Below are 24,645 nucleotides of genomic sequence, written 5' to 3'. Positions count from 1 at the left end.
GCTTTGTGTTTCTTACTGTTCTGGTTATGCCCACTAGGAACCCTTAAAGGAATATATGAAGCTGTCAAGGATGTAAAAGCAAGAGTCTTGTTCTTGAAGAGAAGAGACTTGGATAGCTGATGAAATCGCAGCCCTTGGGTGCTGTGGAGAAGTAAACTGAAGTCATTATGACATTATGGCAGAGAGCGTCTGATCTGCCAAACTGTCAGTGTTTGATGGACGTGGTATCTACTGACATGATGTTGCACGAGTGCCAGCCAGTTTCTCTTTCTGTCAGCGCAGTGTTGATACTGCCAAGTGCCTGTTATTCCCTCGAACTATTGCACGTGTAAAAAAAGCTGCTGATCAATACTATAAATGGGCAATTTATGTTTGGTGATTATCAGACGTGTATTGATCTGTCTTTTGGTTATGGGTGTGTTGCGTTAGGAAATCCGTGATTGAGACAGTCGAAGTATTGGTAACAGATAATTTCTCTAAATTACAACATAAACATTTGCAACACTTAATAAATTGCAAGATATAAATAGTTTCCTGACAGCTTTTCAGCATCAGTTTCATTTGGGAGCTGAGTCACTAACACCCTAAAATTTAGGAGAAAAAAATCATTGACATTATCAGGAAGTGACTTTTTTTTTTTAAATGTATGTTCAGTGTGCTTTTGTTTGTTTGTTTGACATAGCACAAATTGAGCATTCCAAGGAAGTCACTTTACTACTCTACTATGACTAAATGCCTCCAAAATGAGTTTGGAAGCAGGTTCTGAAAATGAAGATGCAGCAGAAACAAAGGCAAAAGTTGAAAGAGCAAACGCTGACGTTGTGCAAGATAGCAGATGAGAAATGATTCAGTAATGGTTACAAGCATTCATACAAGGGGAAGAAAACCCACCCAGATTACCACTTCAGAATATTGATTCTACACTTGAAAAATGAACTGCAGCTTATTGCATGGAAGTTGTAGAGAATGCTATCCACAGATCCAGGGAGAGGTACAACAGGAAGGTTTTTGCTGTGTGCTTAGACAACAAAGTAATGCACAAAGGATTAAAGGACTTCTCATGTGAAGTCATCCTCTATTTAATGCTCATTGAGAAATGATTGAATATATTTTGGAGGGTTAAGGCATTTCTGCCACTGTATGAATATTCAAAAGAAGATCAAAGCTCCAGTCTTTTATTAGCAACCTCTTAAAAAGGGTGTGTGCTTTGTGTCATAATTTCTAGGGGTTTGGTTTTGTTTGGTTGTTTTTGGTGTGTGATAGTTTATCATCTCTAGAACAATACAAAAATGAGTTATTCAGGTAAGAACTGTAAACTCTGGATGACCTAATTAGAGATTTCTTTACTTGCTCTCCTGTGTCCTGGTATTAAGTATTCCCTTACTCAGAAGAGCTGAGTACTTGGAAATCCCATGGCAGTCAATGGGAAATGCAGTAATAAGCACTTTGAAAAGCAAGCTTTCCTTGTTAAGCACTTAAACATGATGGCTTGTAGAGATACCTGAGCTGTGAAAAGTGTTTGCCAAAATTAGTAACCTAGTTAGTATCTCCAGAGCCAATTAACTGTTTTAAAAATACTTGAACATCTTTTGGGAAATTTCAGGTTTGGTCTCAAATAATTCTAAATATTGTAAGTATTTTTGCTTAGAGCAAATGAGTAGAATTTGATAAAGTGTTTTGAGTACTGCCTTTCTGGAAGAAGTTTTCCACCTTCACAGTGAAATCTCCTGATTTCATTTTTTGTTAAATCTATCACGTCATGATTCTACTCACACTTAATAAGTATGAGTACTTTTGAAAATAAGAGTAGCCCCACTGGACTTAAGCAGATTATTTGTGTGTGTGAAGTTACTCAGTTGCATAAGTGTTTGCAGAATTGGGTCTTTGTAAAGTTTCCATTAATGACTTAAATTTCTTTTTGTTCCATTCTTAATAACTTCTTTTTTTTAAGATGTCTGAAAAGCCTGCATTTATGGCACCGCCCACTCTCTGCATTTGGTTTCAGAAAGGAAAATCATTTTAGGTCAGCTTCTGTTCCTGTAGAAGGAAAAAAAGTAATGTGGAAATAGAATGGATTTTGGCTTTATACATGTTTCATCAGTGATACAATGGATTCATTCATAAACTTTTAGTAAGATGTATTTTGGTGTTTTTCCTTTAATTGTAAAACATAGGTGCAAGTTTTCCTGGAGAATTAACACCACAAAAGCCTTAATTTAGAGTTATAATTACAAAAAGACTACCATTCAGAGCAGTTTAATGGTTTTATGTGAAATGAGGAGGTGGATGAGGCTTTCTCTAATGCAGGCCACTTTAGAACACTGTGAATAATGTGCATCAGATAGTTTGGTTAAAGAAGTACACACCAAAACATGGAAGTGCTAAGCCTTCATGTTTTAGGAAAGTGTATTCATGAATGAGCAGTTTTAAATACATCCTGAAATAGTTCCATACAGTATGGACAAGCTGTGAGGCTCAGGACATTCTAGATTTCCTAGATTTCCTCAGACAATATAAAATACTTCTTGTTATTAAATTTTAAGCAGAATTCACTATGTGTCCTTTTAAATAGTTGTTCTGGGTAATACCTGGAAGTTTAATGATTTCAGATGCCTTTTGGTTTACTCTGCAGACAAAGTAGGGTGTTTTCAAAGTAGCAGTTAAAGCATACTGAACTCCCATACACTAAGGGTAGACCAAAAAAAGTACTTCCCTCAAAAACTCACACTATAACCTGCCTCCCTCTGCCTTTCCCCACTTCCTTCTAAATGCAAGAGATTTTTTTTCCTTTCTAGGTATGCATTATTTGAGTACTTATCACTAAATTACATGATTAACTCTTATACAAAAAAGCAAATGAGGAGCCTTGCCTTGCAAAAAGCATAGCTGAAGTTTTCAAAGGAACCTCTATAATACCATTTCTAAGACTTGTTGGCTACTTCGAAAATTTTAGTTTATACCTCTCTCATTGTCTGCCTGTATTGTGAGTCTGGGCATGGTCAAAGATGAAAAATGTACTGTGTAGTAAAACTGGCTTAACGTCTCTTTCAAATTAATATGTAGTCATTGAGGAAAGATTGCTTTAGGCTCAGGTTGTTTTACCAATATTCTATGTTGAACTTATATTCAAACCCAGCATTGCCTGCTAGCAGTCTGTGGAGTTGGAGAGATGCTTGAGTGAAAAAAAATGTCTTCATGTGGCTGAGTGCAAGAATGAGCTGACCTCTCAAAGACATTTGACCTGTGGAACTTACCATACCAAGATATTATCAGAGTAAAACATTACAGCTCAGCTAACTAGGAAGGTTATGGCATATGACTTCTGGCATAAGAGGGCTACTCAAAACAAGAGGTCAAGAAGACACCTCTTCGAAGGAGTATGCTGCTGAGTACTTTTGAATTATTTTGCACCTTCTGAAGTTGGGGTTCTGGTCTCATATCTTACTGCTTTTCTTAGATGAGGTATGGCTCTTGTTTTAGAAGAGGTGGCTCAGATTTTAAGGAAATGTCCTCATGATTATGTATGCTCTGTTATTTCAGCACCAAATATGAACGGTGTCTGTCCCAAAAGGGAATTTATTCCAATAAAATTGATTTTTTTTAAAAAACAGTGCAGTAGTTAAGCTCTAAATCAGCCGTAGTAAAACCACAGTGTGCTTGCAATGTCACCGAAACTACACTAAATTGTATGACAATGAAAGGTGACCTGGCAGCACTTGCACTTGATTATCCTCAAAATTTTTGTACAAGAGACTTCAGTTCATATTAGAAACCAACTCCGTAGTATTAGGAAAGCAAAACACTGCTCCGGTCCGCAATTTGCATATCACGTGCTCCCTTAAAGAATAGGTTTATTAAACCAACCACTGCTTGTAGATGATTTTCAGCAAGACCAAATCTAAGGCTTTATAAAAAAATTTTTTCCTCCCCTCAATGATGAAACAAGCAGAAGCAGACAGACTTGCTGCATGTTGCTTCTCCATTCATGGAAAAGATGAATTCGGAACTGTCAAGCCAGTTTCCTGTTTAAATTGCTGGATTTTTTTTATTGCCCTAGTACTGGAATTCAGATGAAGCAAGAACCAACTATTTCTCTCTGACCTTGACACATACTTGCTTTTCTTGGCCAGCTGGAGAAATGTTAGAACAAACTTCATGGCAAGACACTCTTAAGAGAATAATTAAAACCCTGCATGTAGTTTTTCAGTTGTTGGTTTTGTTTCTTTAGAGAAGTGATTCAAATATTTATAAATAAAAAGACTTGTAACACTAGCAGAAGTACTGTGAGTGCTAGAATTGATGGGTGAAGAACTGTGGTTTTGCACACTTTTGATGATTGATTTTTGATCATTATGGAGACTCTCCCTGGAAAGATTAGTGTTGATCCCTGTGCTGAATGAATGAGACTAACTTTTGACTTCACCCTTTGTTCTTGTGAGGTACTTTAAATGAGGAGTGCCTCCAGTGCTCAACAACTGTGTTTCTTCATTTAGAGCTTTCACCAGTGGAGATCAAGAACAATAATGTGGAGATAACTTAATAAAAGTGCATAGATGTTGTTTAGCTTACTTGCTCAATAGACCAGAGACATGGGAATATGAACTGGTGAAGTAATAAGCATTCTTCTAATAAAGAAGCATTTACAAATGAAATAGCTCTTAAATTCGGTATTTCTGTGCTGTGCTAAAGATGTGCTGGTTTTTTGTGCCTTGGAGATTAGTATGTTTATGTCAAAGGGTTATCAGAGTAGTTTAAATATTTTTGTGTTGCAGATCCCTTATAAGGAAATGTAAAGTAATACAAAGTGGTGGTTCAGTTGCACTCTCCAGTTGTTTGATGTATACGGAAACTTAGTTCGCTTCAGCTCTGTGAAAAATACCAATCTAATAATATCAGTACAAAATATGCGCCTTTTCTCCAAGCTGGACTATGAATTGCTCTTTTTTTTTTGCAGTACATGCATGAGCTCCATATTGGCATAGCTCACCCCCGTAATTAGCTGCTACCGCACAGGTGTGGCGGCCAAGGGTGCAAACTTTGCAAATGCATCCCTGGATCTGCATGTGTTGTTTTGGTTTACAATGTTAATGCAGATGACAGACATTGTTAATGTAGGGTAATTAAAGTGCGCATCTATAGCTTTCTGACATCTCTGCAGTTTGTTTTATTTTAGGCTGCAGGAAGCATTATGAACTCTGAGAAAGCTGTAAAGAGAGGTTAACAGAAGTTACTGAAAACAATTTGAGATTTAAATGGGAAAGCCTGTAATAGTATAGCTGTTTCTCTTATTTAGATATTTATGTATATTTAATGATTTCTGAAATACCTTTTTCAAGGGCTTATATAGATTCTGGGTTAGGAGAAATGCTTTAAAATCACTGTTGGGATGAATGTTGATAGTAGATGAGTCCAATTCTTTTTAATGATTTAAAGTTGTTATTCATTTAAGTTAGACCTTGCTGCACTGGTACACTTCTGGTCATTACTTTCTTTTGGCAGGATTTCCTGAACAGTTTGCCTTCATTAACAGCTACCAAGTGACTCTTAGAAAATAATTAAAATTTCATTTGATGGTGTTTGTAATACGATGGCTGTATTGTTGCTAGAAAGTGAAATCAAATGCTTGTTAGCCGCAAAATCTCTACACATGAGCTTGGCTGTTTCAAATAGAGAAACTGTTGGTTTTACAGTGAAAGCTGTGAAGCCTAGTGTGTCTGTGCAAGTACACTGATCATGTCCACTCTTCATAGTAGCATTCCATTTATGCAAGAAATGTGTGTACTGAATGGCTTTCAAATCTTACTGGCATCTTTTTATATGTTATTGCCTAAATAAAAAAAAAAAAACCCTGTCATTAGTTAAGTTTTTTAACTTGATTTTTGTTCCTTCCCATTGGCTGCAAGGTGATTGGTGTGAGTTTGTCACTTGAGTTCTATGGAGTCACAAGGAGCATGTCTCTGAAGTCTCTTATAGGCAGCCATGGCAGTATCTGGTTTGTAGTAAGGAAGATGTCTGTGTTCCTGACAGCCTGTGTGGTGGGAAGTTGTGACACAGAAACTGAGCAGGTAACAGAGTGGGAGATATGTGTGGTTTTAGAGCATTTTTTTTTTTTTTTTTTTTTTTTTAATATTCTGAGGAATCAGCACTATTCCCAACTTGAAAGTTGTGTTGTCAGCTTTTTTGGATGCTGTTGACCTCTCGCATATGTTCATAAAAAGGCACGGAAGGGAGTCGTCTTTACCTTGGCAAGGCGTGTTCCTGCCACTCTGCCAGAGATGGTGGCTCTGTGCTGGGTGGCTGCAGCGCCAGCTGTTTTGCAACTTGACGTGACAGATAAGACTTGCTCTGAAATTCTGCGGCCACATAAAAGTGATTCCCCACCCTTCAACGGGAGGTGGCTGAGCTGTAAGATCTGAATGCAGGGAGGCCTTCACCTTTTTCTTGTACGGTAGGGGTTGAGACTTGTTGTTAATAGTTGTGGGAACATAAGAGGGTCTGAACTGGATCAGGTTGAAGGATCATGTGCTCCATCCTGTATCTTAACCTCTGACAGTGCTTGGTGGCAGCTGCTTGGGGAAGGAGCATGAGAAGTAGGACAAGCCTTTGGTGGTAACTCTTCCTGGGGAACTCTCCCAGTTTGACCAGTTTGCAGTTCAGTGACTAAGCTAAGGTCATGTCTGTGTCTTTTTGGTTTCTTAGCCCTGCATGGGCTTTTCATTCAGAAGTCTGTCCATTTGCAAATACTGATCCTCATTTGAATTGGTTAGATGGTGATGAGGTTCTTTCTTGAAATTTTGAATGCCTTGGTTTCCAGCTGATCTGCACCTTGTAGGCTCAGGCAGGGCTTAAAAAGAATTCTGGTGCAAAAGGAAATAATTCCACATGCATAAGGAAGATAAATGTTAGCCTTGCACTTAACAAAAACTGAAGGCCTGGTGTCTCCCTTCTTGTGTGGGCGTAGGTGTGCAGTGACTCCACTAAAGTCATGGAGGTAAGTCAGGAGAGACACCTGTCTGACTCAGAATTTGACTCACAATTTGTAATCAAAGTCTTGAGTCTTCTAAACTTCTTGTAAGATAGCAGTCTTTCTGCAAGCCCTGAGATGAGACAAATTTGTTGATTAAATGAGCTGTATCAAACTGCCATAACAGGGTTTCCAAAGAGCAGTTTTCTCATGCAAGAGGTACCATGTTGACCAGTGATGGGGCCCCATGGTGGCAAAACACCACTTCAGAGTCTGGATCAGCCTCTGGTCCAGTCATTTAGAAGGCAGTATGAGGAAGCATGTAGATAGCAGGGTGAGACCATCCTTTGGACCTTTGGTTTGTTTTCTGAAGCGTATGGAGGAATGTTGTCTTCACAAGGTTCAAGTTGATAATATACTGGTCAATATAATAAGTGGTCAAACAGATGATATTCCAGACCTTATTTTCCAGTATTGTTGCTGTGTCTCAGAGGGCTGGTCTGTTGACTTCTCTTTTATGGGATATGTAATAGTTTGTGTTGAAAAAACCTAATCTTTTCCTCTTACTGGTTTCGGTGTTAGCAGATGCTGCAGCTGCCTTTAGCTGTACCCACGACAGGCACAGTTTTGCATATGACAAACCTAGTGAGACACAGTGGGTTTTGTCTGCTCCCTCAGAGCTGTCTTGTCTTAAAATGGTAGTGTCACCATTTATTCTACCTATATGCAGGGTTATACTAGAAACATTCTGGCAGAAGATCGAGGTATTTTAATGACATTAAAAGGTTTTGCAATATTTGTGCCACATTTGCACCAGAAGGCACCTGGCAGATTTAGCAAAGAACTTGAATCCTGCAGGAAAGAAGTAGCTGGCCCAAGCAGTATATTGCATTAGGTGTCTGTCAGTAGGTATCTAGATTTTCATACAGGCTCAACAAAATAATGTTTTTTTAACACTGTATTTTATCTTTAGGGTTCTTAATTTTGTTACATCTAGTCAAGAGCACTACAGAAAATACTTATGAACCTAGATATCAAATGTTATATACCTAATAAAATGTTACTTTTTTCAAAACAAAATAAAGTACTTTGCTTTCTTTTGCCTAGTTTTTTGATTACCTGTAAATGCTGTGAAGTTAGTGGAGACTATGTACTGTCTGTACATCTGACGGGCCATACACTGAATGCATGCTTGGAGGTGTTTTTCTGTCCCCCTGTATTGCATGTTTATAGGTAAGCTGTTGTAGCCTTCTGAGGAGTATTTTCTGAGTGAAGCAGCAGACCAAAGGAATGCCACATCTGTTTGCTTCAGTTATGGTGTTCCCATGTAACAGTTTTGGCAGTGGAGATGGTAGGGAACATTTCCATAGTGATCAAAGCCTCTTTTTCTGCAGTCCAGTGGTTCCCAAACAGAAGATGTAAGCCTCGGAAAACAAAAATTTCCTTGATTTTGTCATCGTTGGAAGAAGCTTGAGATATGACTGAGTATACTGTAAAAACTCAAAAGACAAATAAGAAGTTATGTTCAAAAACCTCTCTGAAGTTTATGGATATATCATGATATTTTAGTGCTGACCCATGAGATTTAGTGTTCTGAGTTGGCAGTACTAAAATAATAATTTTTATTGTGCTTTCTATGCAAGTTTTATCCAAAACTGGTTTTGGATATTGTTTTTAATTAACACCTTGACTTTTTAATTGAATCAGTCACACGTGGGAAGTTTAGGAGACATTTGAAAGCCCATCAGTAGAGAAGTGTGACAGAATGAGGAACGATACATTTGATTGTAGAGCTGTATTTTCAGAGTGATGCTGAAAGGAGTTGTCATGCTTTATTACAAACCCGATACAAGGATTTAACGAAAAAAGTTTCCTTATGTTTAGAAAATGCTTGATTATAGATAAGGTGGTGTGCTTTTGACCCCATACCCAGTAGTAATAATGCTGTGTGTGGTTTTCCTCCAAGATTGTGTTTTTTACTGCTAGTCAGGTTGTGAGGCTGGTTTTTTTTTTTATTTTATGTATATGGCAAGTTTTTTCTAGTGAGAAAAATTCAGATTATAAACAGTGGCTTTGAGAAACATACCCATTACCTAAGGAAGTAAACGGGTGTGCTTATCTAAACCTGTTAAAAAAAAAAAATCCCAAATCCTCTAAAGTATTAGCAAACATTGTAGCTGACTATTGTAAACCTGCCAAAATTAGATTACATCTACCTAAAAATGTGCTTTTAGTCAGACATTTTCTATAACTTTTGCTTGATATTTCTACTGAAATATGAACCTCCTTAGCATAGATTGCTTCTTTTTATTTGTGTGTTCTCTGTTTAATGCTGCAAGTGGAGTTGCCATGGAGTACTAAAGATAATATATAGATATAATTGGTTTGTTTTGGTAGTAAGAAGTGTCAAGTAACTGTAGTGTGAGCTGTTTATATATGGAGCAAGTATAATACTGTGGTGTTGTATCAGGATTATTTAGCACTGTCTAGAATATAAAAGTATATTAAATAGGGAGTAGGTGAGTAATAAATGGGTGAGATGCAGAGAAGTGAAAGTGATGATAAAGATGTGTAACAAAAAAATAAGAGAATGATCTTTATGTGTGTGGCCAAGACAAATGGTGTTTGTGTGTTAGGAATAGCATCACAAAACATCCCATAATGAACCAGCCATGCTGTAATCCATGCTTATTTGTTGTGTAACAGGTTTAAGGATTTAGCAGTGTGGCTCAAATTCTGCTCTCGGAGTTAAAGAGTCACAGTTATGTTGTGCTTCTCTGTTGGAAAATCCACTTGCTTCAGCATTACCCTGAGGGGTAAAGGAGTAAATTTCTATTTGCAGAATGGTAGAATGAGTGATATAAAACAGCATGTGTGTTCTGGAGGAAAGTGAGTTTGGAAAGCTTTCAAATCATACTTACAGTCCCCAGTGTAGAAAGAGACTAACCCCTGTAAGAAGACTACCTCACCATTAAGGATTTTACACTTTAATTTGATTTTCTGCGTAACTCACATTTTTTTCCAGTTCCTTGTGAAGAAATGGAGAGAAGTGTGGCACTTGAATTTTATTTGTCATTATGCTTCTTGCTTGTTGTATATCCTGTAAATGCATAACACTGGCTGGAAATCTGGGTTTCAGAGAGGCTAGAGGTTAGTTATGTGTGATTTATGCCTTGTTAGCTTCTCTACTATCTGATGGTCCTTTTGGTTAACCAAGATGTGAACTCTGGCTAGGCAGAAGAGGGGATTAGTTTACTTTTGGGGCTTATGGGAAAGAAGCTATTTCTCAACTTCTCTCTGTGCTTCTGATGAAAAGAGGGACTTAGACTCTTTGAGAAGGTGAATCTTGACTTTATAATGATAATTTGCTCTTAGAAATTATTTGAAGTTGGAGCATTTGGCACTGTATAAAAGTACATAAAAGAGTACATATAAAGGATCCCAAGTCCCTGCCTTGAGGAATATACATACCAATTAGAACATAGCAATACGTAGTACACATATTATGCATTAGGGGGAAAAACCCAACAAAACTGAGCGATGGATTTAATTTTGGAAAATAATTTTGAGTCACTTGTGGAAAATATGCTTTTAAGAATGAATGAGAAATATAATGAAATATAACAAAATACAATGAAAAAACAGTTCTAAATGTGGTGTCAGGAGACGAGGTTGAAAGTGGGAAAGTGGGAAACCTATATAAAAGATGTCTTAGGGAGAGTGAATCACTGCCTAAACAAAAGAGGTGGGCAGCAGGTGGAACTGTGTGGGTCCTTGAAGAAGAGGAATGGCGCATGAACGTGTGAGGGATTTGACACAGTTGTTGGCATCCTTTGATTTTCGGGAGAGCGGCAGTTAACTGAATAGACAGAGGGGAAGAAGTTCCAAGCTCGGTGACTGCAAATGCCTCTATTGTAACTGATGATATAAAAGCCTGAAGAGTGGGCATCTTCTAGGGAAGAGGACAGAAAGAGGAAGGAGGAGGCACTTGAGATTGTGCTGAAATGTCCTGGCAAGGAAGGAGCCAGTGAGCAGGGACTGAAGCCATGCTAACGAGGGAGGGCCCAAATGGAAGAATTAGTCATGAAGGGCCCAAACAGGTTTGGGAGAGAGAGAAGGCGAAGGTGCTTATGGAAGAAGTAGAAGTACTGGGGAAAACTGAGAAAGCAGGGCTGAAGAGGAGGCAGACAGAAAGGGAAGAGTGGGGAAAAGAAGTGGCTTTTAAACTACATCAGTGGAATAACAATGGCTGAGGAAGGGATTGTGCGCTTGGCAGCTGGCTGCAGGTGATCCAGAGGGGATCTGACAGGCAGGCAGTGTGCATGGGTAGCCTGGGCTTGGAGGCATGGTGGTGACGAAGGTGGGGTGGAGCCAGGTAGGAGAGTAGCAGTAAGGAGGTCAGTGCCACTGAAGTGGGTGGGAGTGGGGTGCACAGGGACATGAGCTGCGGTGGAAATGAAGTGGCACATGGATAGTAATGAGGGCGTGTTGAGTTCTCTGTTATGAAGAGTGTGTGAGAGGAGAGGGTCTTGGTGCGTACATGTGGTACATGGACTCATTTCTTTGAAAGGGGTAATAAAGTTTAACTATAGTATTTTGTGATGCAAACAGATTTGTGTTCTCACTGTATGTAATTCATGTTTTTCCTACCAGTTGATAGATTTGTCTTGCAAGTTGTAGTTGTATGGAAAAATAAATAAACTGGCAACAGCCTGTGCGACAGACCTTTCTTCCTTGCAGGCTTGCTTGCTTGCTATCCTATGAGTGATAATTTCAGAGGTTTTGTTTTGTTTTGAAGTAGTTGCTCAGCATTTGTGTGTTGAGGCTGTTAACAAGAGTATCTAAGTAGGGGTGGGTTTTGTTCCATCGCTTTCTTTCTGCTCTAAATTCTGCCTTCCTGTTCCCAAAGACAGCAATGAGTTCGTGAATGGTTTTGGGGATAGATGTTCATCCAGGCCTTTCTTTTTCACAGAGAATGTAACAACAGAATGATTTTCTGCACTTTGGTAAATTTCTGTCTCTGTAGTTCTGGGAAAATGACTTATACACTGTAGGTGAGGGAGGGGCCCAAAGACTCAAAGTCTTTGATTAAATGTCAAGGAGAGGGGAAGTACATGTTCAGAGTAGTTCAGAACCAAGTTATTGGGGTTTATCTTGTGATTCCACAATGTCCTGACCTGTGAGATTCTGAAGCATGCTTTACACTGTGCCATAGTGAGAGCAAGGTTAACAGGATTGGTAAAATATGACTTGAAATTTTGTTTATAAGGATTGGATGGAATGTTTCTGTCTTTGCATGATACATTGCAGTGATGTTCCACAGAGATAGTTCAGCACTTCATACCAAAATAAGCCAGACCAACTGACAGCAGAAAGATTTGATTTTAGGTTTAGTTTCTTTTCTCCTGCCTGGAAGCTTTGAAATCCAGAAAAAGTCATCTTGTGCTTTGTATTTATTTGACATACATGACTATTGCCTTCTTCCTTTTGTGTTTAAAAAAGTAGATAAATAAAAAGAGGAGAAAAGTAGTTACTTTAGTGTACAAGTCAACTCATGCTTTATGGTAATGTCACTTTTATTGTACAGGCAATATCTATTTGCTTTTCTATGCTGACAGTGACAGGCCAGTACACGATTCAGTATATTTCAAAGTTGGATTTGTACTGGAAATAGCTTTTAATGATCACGGCTGCAGAAAACTCCAAAATGAATTGTTGAAGTAATGAAGCAACAACTGACATCATCTCATCTTTAAAATTGCTGGTGAACTTAGAGACTTGTGATCCCTTTTTTAAACTGCTAGGAGTTAGGTGTCTTATTACGTGATCGTTGTCACAAATTATGCTTGTGGATGAATCGATCTTGAGAGGTACTGTGTACCTTAGCGTAAAGAAAGTGAAATGAAGGTATATCTAAGACATTGTCTATCCAGAGATTAACCTTCAGCATTGTCTTCTGCCAGTTTGGGACTGGTGGCACAGAGCCAAAGCTGTGTGCAGTTCAACCAACACAGTATCTCCTGAGTCTCAGGTGGTGTAGAGCAAGCTTCAGCTTGGCTGGTTTGAGATCTCTGAAGTGCAGTGTCTTTGCTTGGGCCTGGGCATAGTCTGAATACTTGACATTCAGAAATGTTGCAGAGAGTGGAAAAAGTGTGATTGAAAGTCTTAATGAATTACCTACTTAAGTTCTTAAATGTTTAAGAAAGCTTCCTAAAATAGAGCTCGACCATGCTGTTTTCTGCTTTACAGTGAAATATATTTATGTATTGATGTCTATACATATATATACGCACACAAAAAAGTAACCCAACATCTGCAAATGAGGTTTTGGTGGTGTGTGTTTTGTGAGTTTTGTGTTGCTTCTCAGAGTTAAGCAGTGCTATCTCAGAAGGTAATGTTTAACAGAATGCTTTTATGGCTTATTACATATGATTAGACCTTCCTGTATTTCAGGGCACAGTTCCTCTACATTTTCCCTCTTCTCTTTCTCCTTCTGTCCCACTCCTCCCCCACCTCCCCCCCCCTTTTTTTTAAATGCAGTCTTTTTTGTTCTCTCACTGCTTTACAATTCCTTTATAATAGTGTGGAGGGGGGAAAAGTAAGTAAACAATTTGCTGGTGTTACTTCAAAAATAATTTTTTGTTACAGTAAGATGTTAGTAGTTAATCAAAACACAGTGCTGTAATTCTAAGTCTGTTAACAGGTTAACGCTTGGCAACACTTACATTTATAAGGTAATGATTTTACTGTAGCAATTTGAGCAGCAGGATAAATTAGGTATGAGTGAAATTAATTTATTACCTTGAATTTCTTAATTCTCCACATAGGTTATTTTGTAGCAGTGTCCCACAGAAATAATATTTACCTTCCATTGACCTGGTGAACACATAGCTGTAGCTAGTAAACTTGTTTGGTATTAAACATACAGCTTTTTGCATTTGAGGTCTGCCACGGACAAGTTGTTACAGCGCTGTATGAATCTATTAAAGCACTGAAGTTTGTTCCTTAATGGTGAAATTGTTAGTTGTGTCAAGAGTGGAATTTGGGCACTTACGACAAGGCTGCTGCGTAACTTTCGCTGGGGTAGGAAATCAACAATTCAGAATGTTTACTTTTAATTATGCTTGTGTTTTTCTTGCATTCAGGTCTTGATTTACACAGCACAAAGGCATTCCAGTTTTAGCTTCTGAATTGATACAAATTGATTTCATGGCACTGTGTGCACTTATGGCAGCTGTGAGGATGTGGTTTGTGTGTAGGTTGCATTGATGGGGCAGATGAAAGAGGCAGCAAGAAGGGGTGTGTGAGTGTCTGGGTGTGCGATGCACTGCACTCCTGCATGTTACCGTTTGAAGATACAAACTGAGCCCATAACAGAGCATACTGGGAGGAAAATACCCTGCCCATACAGTTTGAAATCAGCTCCCACACTGATTTTACAACTCAGTGTAAATTGGTCTGCAGTGGAAACTCTAACAAGATCATTAAATATAAAAGCACTGTTGGGTGTGGGGAAAATACTGTGCTGCCCATATAGATATATATATGCAATTCCATAGACATGCATGAATAGACAGCATCAATGCCATCGATTTGAATAAGGAGGTAATACACAGTATTGAGGTGACTTTGCTTGTAACTGGCTGTTTGGTTGGAAACTATCAGAACTGTAAGCTTTTCTTCAATTTTTAATTGGTAGTCTTGGGGAATAGTAAGCCACTAAAGTAACTCCTGTGGTGGGTGTGGCCAAATAGGAAAAGATTACTGTTACATGAAGTAAAATGGAGGCTTCTTTTTTTTTATTGGTTGTGTTTTTTGTTTTTGATTGTTTGGTGGTTTTCTTTAATTTTATTTTCTTTCTTTTTTTTTTTTATTTTAAGAGGTTTTTTTTTTTTTTAACCTAAGATGAAGCTTATTTTCAGAATTAATGATACTGTTACAGCGTGTTAAAATAAGAGCTTTTGACTTGCCAATATATATCATTAATGACCCTAGGAAAAGAAAAATCACATCTGCACTAGTGCAGTTCTTGGCTTTTCTAGGGCTGATCAATAATCACATTGTGCATTCATTCCCACTAGCCCCCCACCCCGCAAGGTCAACTTTAACTACTAGTCTTTACATTTCAGAAAAAGGACATAGACTGCCTTATGCATTAGTAATATCAGTCTCAGTGTTTCCTTTGGGTCTAATTTACTGTTACCCATTAAAAAAAAAAACCAAACAAACACAGGAACTTTTTTCTTTCTCTCTCTTTTTTTTTTTTTTTTTTTTTAGTTTAAGGACTTTATCTGTAATTTTTCAGGAGAACTTTTCTCCTCTATTGCCTTCTAGTGCTGCGTTGAGAGGTGTAGATAGGAATTGAACTGAGGATGCTGAGCTTTGCTATGGTTGTGCTGCTTAAATGGATCCTCTCTTGATTGTATTGTAGCATGTGACAATGACAATGGGAGAACAACAGTTTCGGGGCCTCATGTCTGGATGGTAATGCAGCTGCTGCAATAAAGTCTTGTTATGGTTGACCAGTCACATTTGGACAGTTATTTCTAATTAGAAGTTCTTATTTATGTTGCATTAGAAAATAGTTTGAAGCAAGCTGGTAGATGTTTGGGTGAAGTTAGTTCATTTTCTCCTCCTTGCCTTGAAAGATTAATGTTGCTTTTTGCTTTTTGTTTTGTCCTGCAGCCAAAATAAGTAGCCTTGAAAAAAATCTTGCCTTTAAAATAAGCTTTTTTTTTTTGTTTTTAATATAATGTAGTGGTCTCCAGTGACTACTGTAAAATAAAGGATTATTGTGGGTAGTTCTGTCTAGTTTTAAGTCTTGTGATGGCATTCTGTGATTTCTGCATTGTTGTTGGTTTTGTTGTGGTTTTTTTTTTTTTCCATGAAAGTACTAGTGTTACTGGTTCCCTTTTATTCATTTCTTCATATTAGAGGGGAAATGTAGTTTGTTCATAATGGATTATTGATTGGTCTGTGAACAGCAGAAGCCCCAAGGCCTTGTCATCAATGGTACTTACTCTCCCAATAGTGAATGCGTTGCTTCATGCAGCCATTCGCAACCTCAGTCTGTAGAATATAAGCCTGTAATTGTTACTCTTGTGCAGCACAGTTTTTAGGGAGAGGAACTCTTCATTGTCATTATGGGATTTTCCCCCTCAATTTGTTCAAAGAATAGTCCCTTTGTTTTGGTAGCAAGATAAAGCTTGTCCTGGATGTTAATGATACATTTCAATTCATTGCTTAGAATACTACAGTGTAACTAGTAAAGTACATTTCTTTGTCTCTCAGAAGACAAACACGCACAGTATACTAAAACACAAAATATGTACTGAGTGGGTGACAGCTTTGTGTTTCTCAACATATCCCGTAGCAGTGTGAAAGCAAACTCCCTCCCACCCTGCCTTGTTCCCGAACTGCTTCTTTGAGGAGCCACGAAAAAATCTGGGTTACAGAGGTTTTGTTGATTTCTGTTTTGAGAGCGATCACCTCGCTGCAAATGCCTACCTCCAGCTTCTTCAGCATTCGTGTTTTTACCTTTATTTCAGCGTATTCTCTGCCTTGCGAAGGGTGCGGCTTTGGTTGAGAAAGGCCTGACTCTGCTTTCCCAGCCCTGGCTGCTGCTCGGAAGCCTGCTGCAAAATGTCATTAGCTCATGGAGGGAGAAAGACACAAAAACACATGATGTATTGGGAGAAGCTCAAAACAATATCTCAGGGTTCAGACAGCAAACTTTGCAAATGGGAAGAAGGCTGGTAGAAAATAGTGAAACAAAAAACTATTGCAAAATGCTGCCGAAGGATTTTATAAAGCCTGAGTGGAAATAGACTAATAGAAATTTCTTGTTTGTTTTTCCAGGAGCTTTTTATTTTTCTCTTTCAGTCTTGTGTCAGTTTTGGCAGGCTTAAACAGACTTTAGGAGGTCTGTTGTCAAGATTGCCGCTTTTAATAACTGAATACGTTTGAAAATTTGACAGTCTTCTACAGCTGCCTTGGGATTTTTGGATAGGTTTTTACTGGGTTAGTGTGGATTACTCTAAGAAAATCAGTTCAGAGTTATGATGCCTTTACCTTTATAGGTTGCAGAATGCCAGAATTTTCTGCAAATTGAGCTATAGGCTTACTGTTTAAGGATAAGCTCTCTCTTCTGTGCTCTGGTATAGTCTGAAAGATGCTATCAGCTCAAGGCATAAATGGTCTAGTGACATGGTCTAGAAGAGGCATTTCAGTAGGACTGGTGCCTAAATAAGGATGGTGGGATCGAGCCTTTAGTCAGGGTGATGGACTGATGACCCCCATGGGATCCAGATGTCCAGAAGAAGCCATGTCCCCTCACAAAGTGAGGAGGAGGGCATGCAGGTAGGGTGAGGCTGATGTGTGTGGAGGATGGAGTCTGTAGCCTGGGGAGAAGACAAGGAAGGGGAGAAAGGTCTCTGCGGTTCAGTGAGCTTGAAGGCTGGTGGGGCAGTTCTCTGTCTTTTGTCCCTTCTCTTCCTGCACTTTGCTCTCTGTTGGTCTCTTTACTCTGAATGGCAAAGCCTGTTTGGCTCTGGGGCAACCTGAGCCTTCTCAGATCAGGAGATCCTCTCTCTAGGTTGCTGTTCTCAAAATATACAACTTCCTCAAATTCAGCTAGATATTTGCATGCTATGTCCTATCATTTCATCAGCTAGAAGGAATTTTCAGTAAGGTATTTTTCCAAAAGATCACGCCTCACATTTTTGATGTGGTGGTTTGTTTTTTTTTTTTTTTAAGTCCTTGTTGTTTTTTGCAGAGGAACACAGTGGAGTGGTTGCAGTGTATGTTCAAACCTCTTGGAGATTAGAAGAGCAATATCTCTCCAGTGCATTTATCTTTCAGATGGGACTTGAAATACACTCAGACTGAAAGCAGTTTGTTTTAAAAGATACATTGTGCTTTTTGAATAGGTTTATGTAGCTTCCCAGAGTGTGTGTTCTTCTTTATTACTTACACAGCTTATGCAACATGATTTTTAAAGTCATGTTTAATTGAAGAGAAATTAAAAAAAAAATATAGTCTGCTGTATGTTGGAACAGGAATAATTTTCTTGTATGTTTTCCTCTGTCTTCACTGCACAGGATATTTTTATGTAAGAAATGAATTTGAAATTATTTTTCCAGTGTGGTGTCTTTGACATAATTTTTTTCTGCTTTCCCCCAATTTCCCTGTGTTGTTTATTTTCAATTTCTCTTTTTATTAGTTGTTTTCCAAGAGGCACAAAAGGTCCTTAAGAGGGTCTGTCTCACCCTGTGGGCAGTCCTCACATACCTAGTCCTCTTTCAGAATGTGAGGGTGCCGTGAAGAGTAGTAGGTATTTCAGGGTGCTCCTGTGTTACATAAAGTGCTGTTTCGCTCTACTTTTACGCATACTTCATGTCAAGACTAAGTGAGGGTCTTAGAAAAGTTGGGAGGACGATGCAGCCATGCACCAGCATACCTGCCGAGCTGCTAGGAGGGACAGGCTACCAAGATCTCACCAGGGAAGCCAGGGCTGATCTTGGGAAAAATGTGTTTTCTCTCAAACCAAGAGCTCTATCCAAATTAGTTTTAGAAACCAGAGAAGTTTGGATGCCTAAATGTTTAAATTAGAGTAGGTTCTGACAAATGCTTGGTTTAAGCACGTAGGAGATCTTGTTTTCCCTTTTGGGGGAACTGGGGGAATAAAAAAAAGTTTGTATTTATTCCCATGTGGGTCAAAGCAAAGAATCTCTGTGAGGCAATGGTGCATATACAAGCATTATAACTAAAATATTTGGCTGTGCAAAGGCATTTCGCAGCACACGACCCCTCCTGTTTTTGGGTCTTTGTTCATGTTTCTCTTCTGCCTTGCTTTATATTCCAAACTTGCATGTAAACAGTGAAGATAAGTGCCTTAGTGTATTTTAAAGGGGCTGAAAATGTCTCATGGATACTGGCCAGCTGCTTCTTACATGAACTGCTGATTCTTGATTCAAAAAATAAACTTAATCTAGTTTATATACCCCTTACAACAGAATATCACACCTCCCACCCCCAAGAAGTTGTATGGCATTTGGTGTAGACTGCAGTGCCATTAAAACACACATAGTATTTTTAAAGACTACGTATTAATTTACAGTTTACATTCACTTGAGTTTTCTTAAGCCTTGCCTCTCTGCTAGTGGGGATTTCTGTGCTGTGACAGCCTGTGAGAAGTCTGCAGGCTGGATGTAACTCCACTGTGGATTCTGTGTGACAAACCAGTGCTGTGGAACTGCAGGGTGAGCTTGGACCAAAGCAGTGGAAGGTCACTGGTTAACACCTGAAACTGCTGAGAGGTGAAACTCTTTTGGTAGGCTGAGAGTAGCTGGAGGTGGCTGCATTCCATGTGTGCTGAAAGAGAATTATTTCAGAATACTTTCAAATTTGGAATAATTTCAAAATACAACTATTTTTATCATCACGGTCAGCCAGAAAGAAACAAAAATAGCTGTGGCAAGATTCTACTCGCAGTGGAAGAGTAATTGGTGTAATTTGATTTTTACCAGTTGACATCTTCCATCCCTTGTGCCATCTTTGATGTTTAGTAATTAATACTGAGATAAAAATTATTAAGCCAGAATGTTATTTTCTATTGGTAGGATTTTTTACAAGTGTTTTTTTCCCTCATTTTTATGTTCAGTCTCCTGAATTGAAGCTTTTGGGAAAGTTGTTATTGTATTTGCTGCTTTCCAATGAACAATGGCTTTGCTCTTCTGCAAAAAGTCCCTCTAGAAGAATTACTTTCAAGTGGCTCTCAAATGGTATGAGTGGGGAATTGTGAGTTTTGTTCATGTATGTTTGTCAGTTGATTTACCAAAGCCTAAGGTAGACCTCCACAGACTACATAAAGCAGACTCAGGTTGGTTGAACACCCTTATTCCCAGTGGAATTTTTGTCCATGGAAGATCAGACTTGAAATTTTGTGAGTGTTGAATGTGTATGAATTAAAACAATTCAAATCTAGGAACACTTTATTTCAACTTCCAGAGTTATAAATTGCAGTGCATTGGCCAAGATAAATAATAAAGACAAAACAATTTTTCTCAGAATATTTTGGTGAAGACAGTAACACTTCCATTAAGCATTTTAGACTAATAAAACAATTCATTAATTTTTTAGCTTTTTTTTTTTCCCCCCTCAGGCCTAATTTAATATAGGACTAGGGGGATCTCCTGTGAGTGGCTAATACCCTTCTTATAAGTAATGCTTTCTTCATAGCCTCATTTTCATAACTAAGTTTCATTAATGAAAGTGCTATAAATAATTAAAGTGAAATATGTCAAGACTAAGCCCAGGGAATCTGTGGCCAAGTAAACAAAGGGACTGAAGCTTTGGATTCATATGTGCTTGAACTGCTGCATACAGCATTCTTGTCTAAGTTTGGCTCTTAGAGCTCTTTTGAACTTTCAGACAGGAAATGCTGTAGAAAGTTGAGTTAAAATGGGACCTACATTTAAAAATAAATAAAAAAAATGTCATTAGTCTTAAAGTTGGCCTGCTAATAAAAGCAGCATTCTCACTGTTGTAAACTGTAGAATATTAAGAATGGAGAAAACATTGTATAAAACATCTGAAAAAATCTGTTCCCAAAGCTTTCTATTTTTTTTTCCTGAAATGATATGGATCATTTTGGAAGAAGCTGTTGCTTGCATTTAACATGATAGTATACATGAACATAAGTTACCTGCTGTATGATTTAATGATTTCTAGGTTAAGTCTTTGATTATAAGGCAACACGGGTTGTTACTTGGCAGAGTTAGATTATGGGTCAGATAAATAAGATGCCTTTTCTTTGTTTCATCCATCAATATGCAGTGTAAACCTCACTTGTATTTGCTGTTTGGCATGTTTGTACCTCCTGGTACAAGCTTCATGGCTGACATCCTTTATAGAGCCAGGAAATTTCTTCTGAGGCTGTCCCTCAATTTGATTTTAAATAGGTAATTTTAGAAATTAATTTAGGTATTCTAGTTTGTAAACTTCCTGCTCATATGGACTTCTGAATTTGTGAAATTCTTTTTTTTTTTAGCAATAATAAAAAATTGCTTAATTCAAGAAATGAAATTGCTTTTGTAAATCATCCCTTAAATATTATTGAGTGCTCTCTGAGGAAAAGGTAGTTTGTGTTGATGTTGTTTGATAACTCTTAACATGCTGAATGGATACTAGATATGCAGAAAATCAAACCCAGAAACGAATGGTCTTGTAGCAAATAAGAAGGCTAAATTAACTTAAATGTAATGAAGTTGTTCTCTAGTGTGTAACCGAGATGATAATTGTGACAGTCTTACCTTGCTTTTTATTAAGCTCATGCTGGTGATGTAGTTAGACTATTTACGTAATGAAGAAACTCAGAGGTGAATACAGTGACAAGTCTTAAAATCTGCAGTTTTAGATCTGTAGCTCTTTGTTGACTCATAGATGTTAAGTGATGGTCTTGTTAATGCTCTTCGTATTTTTATCTACATTTTAAGAAGCTGATGTTTTCTTAATGTGGCAGTAGATCAGTTCTCTTCATTAGAGAGTGCTGTGGTGTTTGATCTTAGTCATATGGTGTTTGTAGCCCTTAATGAGGGGGGGTTGGGGGTGGGAAGATTGTTTTACACTGCCATAATTGGAAAAGAAACAATCTATGGGGATCTTGACCATTGGTTTTTGCCGTATGTAAGGTGGAGAATTGCAAATGTGTTTCATCTTCCACTGAGGCAGATACTGACTCTTCCATTTAATCATGACAGGATACAAGAACATTTACATTTCTATTAATCTGTTAATCAGTTGTTTCTTGTTTTGTTTGTTTGTTTATGGTTAAGATTCTGTTTCACTGAGGTGGGTGGCGCTGTGATTTCCTGTATGTCCTGTTGACATAAAACACTGACTTTTAAGGTAATTTGATACCTACACACATTATCATATTATTTGAGGCTAAATTTTACCCTTGAAGGGTTTTTTTTCCCATTCATTGTCCCTCAGGGAGTAACTTTTAGTTTTCATGAGTGCTTTGTCAGGCTCTGAGTTCTTGTTTGCTCTCTAATCAAAGTACCGAGCATCCTCAGCCTCTGCGCCTGCTCTGTGCATGCCACATCAAGCACAACAGGGCCGTCTTAGACGCAAAGTAATGTAGTTGCCAGTAGGAATATGATACTTGCTAAAGTCTCTAGGAAAGCCTTTTATCTTTGGCAAGTGAGTATTTTACATGAAATTACACATGATGGTAAAGCCACAGATTTAAAGGGTAATAACCCCTTCAAGAAATGTTTTCCTCATATAAGATGTATTTTTAGCCACTTCTGCCTGGTTTTAAAACAAAAAAATATATTTGAAGGTTGCACTTCATTTAAGACACTGTGATGTCAGTGTATGGAAATGAATGTTTCCTGTTTTATGGATTTTACTTACTTAGTAATTACGCTTGTCATTGAAGTCTAGGATATCAGCAGAAGGAGAAGCTGCTGCTTTTTGGTGCAGTAAATTATCGTATGGTGTGCTTCTGAGTGCAGGGCGAGTGACGGAACTGTTGAATTAAAAACATGAATATATTTGAATATATTTAAGAATCTGTACATTTGTATGATTTTGTTCTTGTTTCAGGTGATCCATGCCATCTTCTTGCAGAGCACAGGGAGGGAAATTGTCACTTTGGACTCTCTTGAGCACCTGAAGGGAGAAACATTACCCTGAGAATGAAGCAGTAAAAACACTTCTCTGCAGAACCGTATGATTGAAAACGTGGTCCAGCCCTCCTCTGCTGCCAGACATGCTTTCGGGCTCCTGCCCCGCTTACCCGTTGTTGCAGTAATACAGATGGATCGTAGCAGAGCGGCAGAAATGGAGTTACGGAGGTCCTCCAGCCCTGGCAAGCTAAGCAAGAACGACATGGATGCTGACAAGACCATGTGCCACAGCTGTTGTATCTGCGGTAAAAGTTTCCCTTTTCAGAGCTCCCTGTCACAGCACATGAGGAAGCACACGGGTGAGAAGCCCTACAAATGCCCTTACTGCGATCACAGAGCTTCCCAAAAGGGCAACCTGAAGATTCACATCCGTAGTCACAGGACAGGCACTTTAAGTCAGGGACATGAGGTGGAGATGGGAGAGGCGCAGCTGGGGGAGATGGGCGTTTCAGAGGGCCTTGGCGGGTGCACCAGCCCCACTAAAAGTACGTCTGCCTGCAACAAGATCTTGAATGGTACTGCTCAGGTTGATAGCAGCAAGATCTTGTTGAGAAGCAGCAAGAAGGAGGTCACAGAGACGGCGCCAGCCGAGGAGGATGGCAGGCTGACCTCTTACCAGTGCACCTTCTGCAAAAACAAATTTGAAAGGAAGAAGGACCTGGAGCAGCACCTGCACCAGGTCCACAAACCGTTCAAGTGCAGGTTGTGCAGCTATATGACCCTGAGGGAGGAGACGCTGTTAAACCACATAGAGAAGGACCATATAACAGCTCAGGTCCCCAATGGGGAGGCCTACACCGAGAACTGCAAGAGCGAGCTGAGTGCGGGCGAGTTTCCATGTGAAGTCTGCGGTCAGGCCTTTAGTCAAACCTGGTTCCTGAAAGCTCACATGAAAAAGCACAGGGGCTCATTTGATCACGGGTGCCATATTTGTGGCAGGAGATTCAAAGAGCCCTGGTTTCTCAAAAACCACATGAAGTCGCATGGCCCCAGGTCTGGGAGCAAAAACAAACCAAAAAATGATTTGGAGCTAATAGCCACTATCAATGATGTGATACAAGAGGAGACAATTGTTACAGGCCTGTCTCTGTATGAAGTTTGCACCAAGTGTGGAAATCTGTTTACAAATATGGAAAGCCTGAAGGCGCATAACGTTGTTCACTACCGGGTGCAGCCGGGCGGCACCGGGGATAAAGCTGAGGGCTTGGCTGATGGGAGCCTGAGCTCCTCGGTAACGAAGCAGTTTTTCTTGCAGTGTCTCAATCTACGGCCATCTGTAGCGCTGGATAGAGTTACGAGAGGACAGCCTGGGAAAAGAGTAGCCGAGCTGGATCCGGTCAGTAGCTACCAAGCTTGGCAGCTGGCCACCAAAGGAAAAGTAGTGGAGCCCTCAGAGTATGTGAAGTATGTGGGATGGGACGAGGCCCTGGCAGATGCGGACGTGACTTACGACAAGGATAAGAGGGAGTATATCCTTGTCAACCAGGAGAAGCGCAAGCGAGACCAGGACTCGCCCAGCAACCCCAAGAAGAAGAGCTGCACCAGTGGGCGCCCAGAGAAAACCAGCACTGCCCCGCCGGGGGAGAGCTGCCTGCTCGCCCAGGGGGATCTGGACTACCGCCCTGCCTCGCGGCAGAGCCGGCGGGCTGCCCAGAACAAGTCCACCGAGTGCTTTGAGTGTGGGAAGATCTTCCGCACCTACCACCAAATGGTGCTGCACTCGCGGGTGCACCGCAAGGAGCGGAGGAGCTGCAGTGAGGGCGGGACGGCTGCCCAGCCTGACCGCTACGGCTCCAGCAGCGAGGAAGGTGACTTGGGGTCCGTCAGCGGGCCCAGCACCCCCGGCTCCGCATCCGCCCCAGAGGACTCCGCCACCTCTGGCTTGGGGGAGGAGGGGGCTGAGGAGAGCTCAGAGGAGGGAGCAGCCAACCCCTTGCTAGGTAAGATCGCTTCCAGCCTTTCCTTGCTGATGTTGCTGGTCCCTGT

The 24,645-nt window shown here is 39.5% G+C and overlaps 1 protein-coding gene across 2 annotated transcripts in view; it reads left to right on the top strand.

Annotated features, from left to right (window-relative positions):
* ZNF516 (zinc finger protein 516) overlaps window positions 1-24,645 on the top strand; it is a 102,810-nt gene that overhangs the window by 19,689 nt on the left and 58,476 nt on the right. For both annotated transcript variants that reach the window (XM_050319057.1, XM_050319065.1), the window contains exon 2: window positions 22,577-24,599. In XM_050319057.1, the coding sequence (XP_050175014.1) occupies window positions 22,703-24,599 (1,897 nt within the window). In that variant the 5' untranslated portion in view covers window positions 22,577-22,702. The remainder of the gene's footprint in view (window positions 1-22,576; window positions 24,600-24,645) is intronic.

The sequence above is a fragment of the Myiozetetes cayanensis genome, unplaced genomic scaffold (genome assembly GCF_022539395.1).
Source record: "Myiozetetes cayanensis isolate MyiCay16 unplaced genomic scaffold, myiCay2020 scf1, whole genome shotgun sequence".
In the NCBI taxonomy this organism is placed as follows: domain Eukaryota; kingdom Metazoa; phylum Chordata; class Aves; order Passeriformes; family Tyrannidae; genus Myiozetetes; species Myiozetetes cayanensis.
The sequence above is the reverse complement of the archived record's forward strand: the minus strand, read 5'-3'. Positions and strand labels throughout refer to the sequence as shown.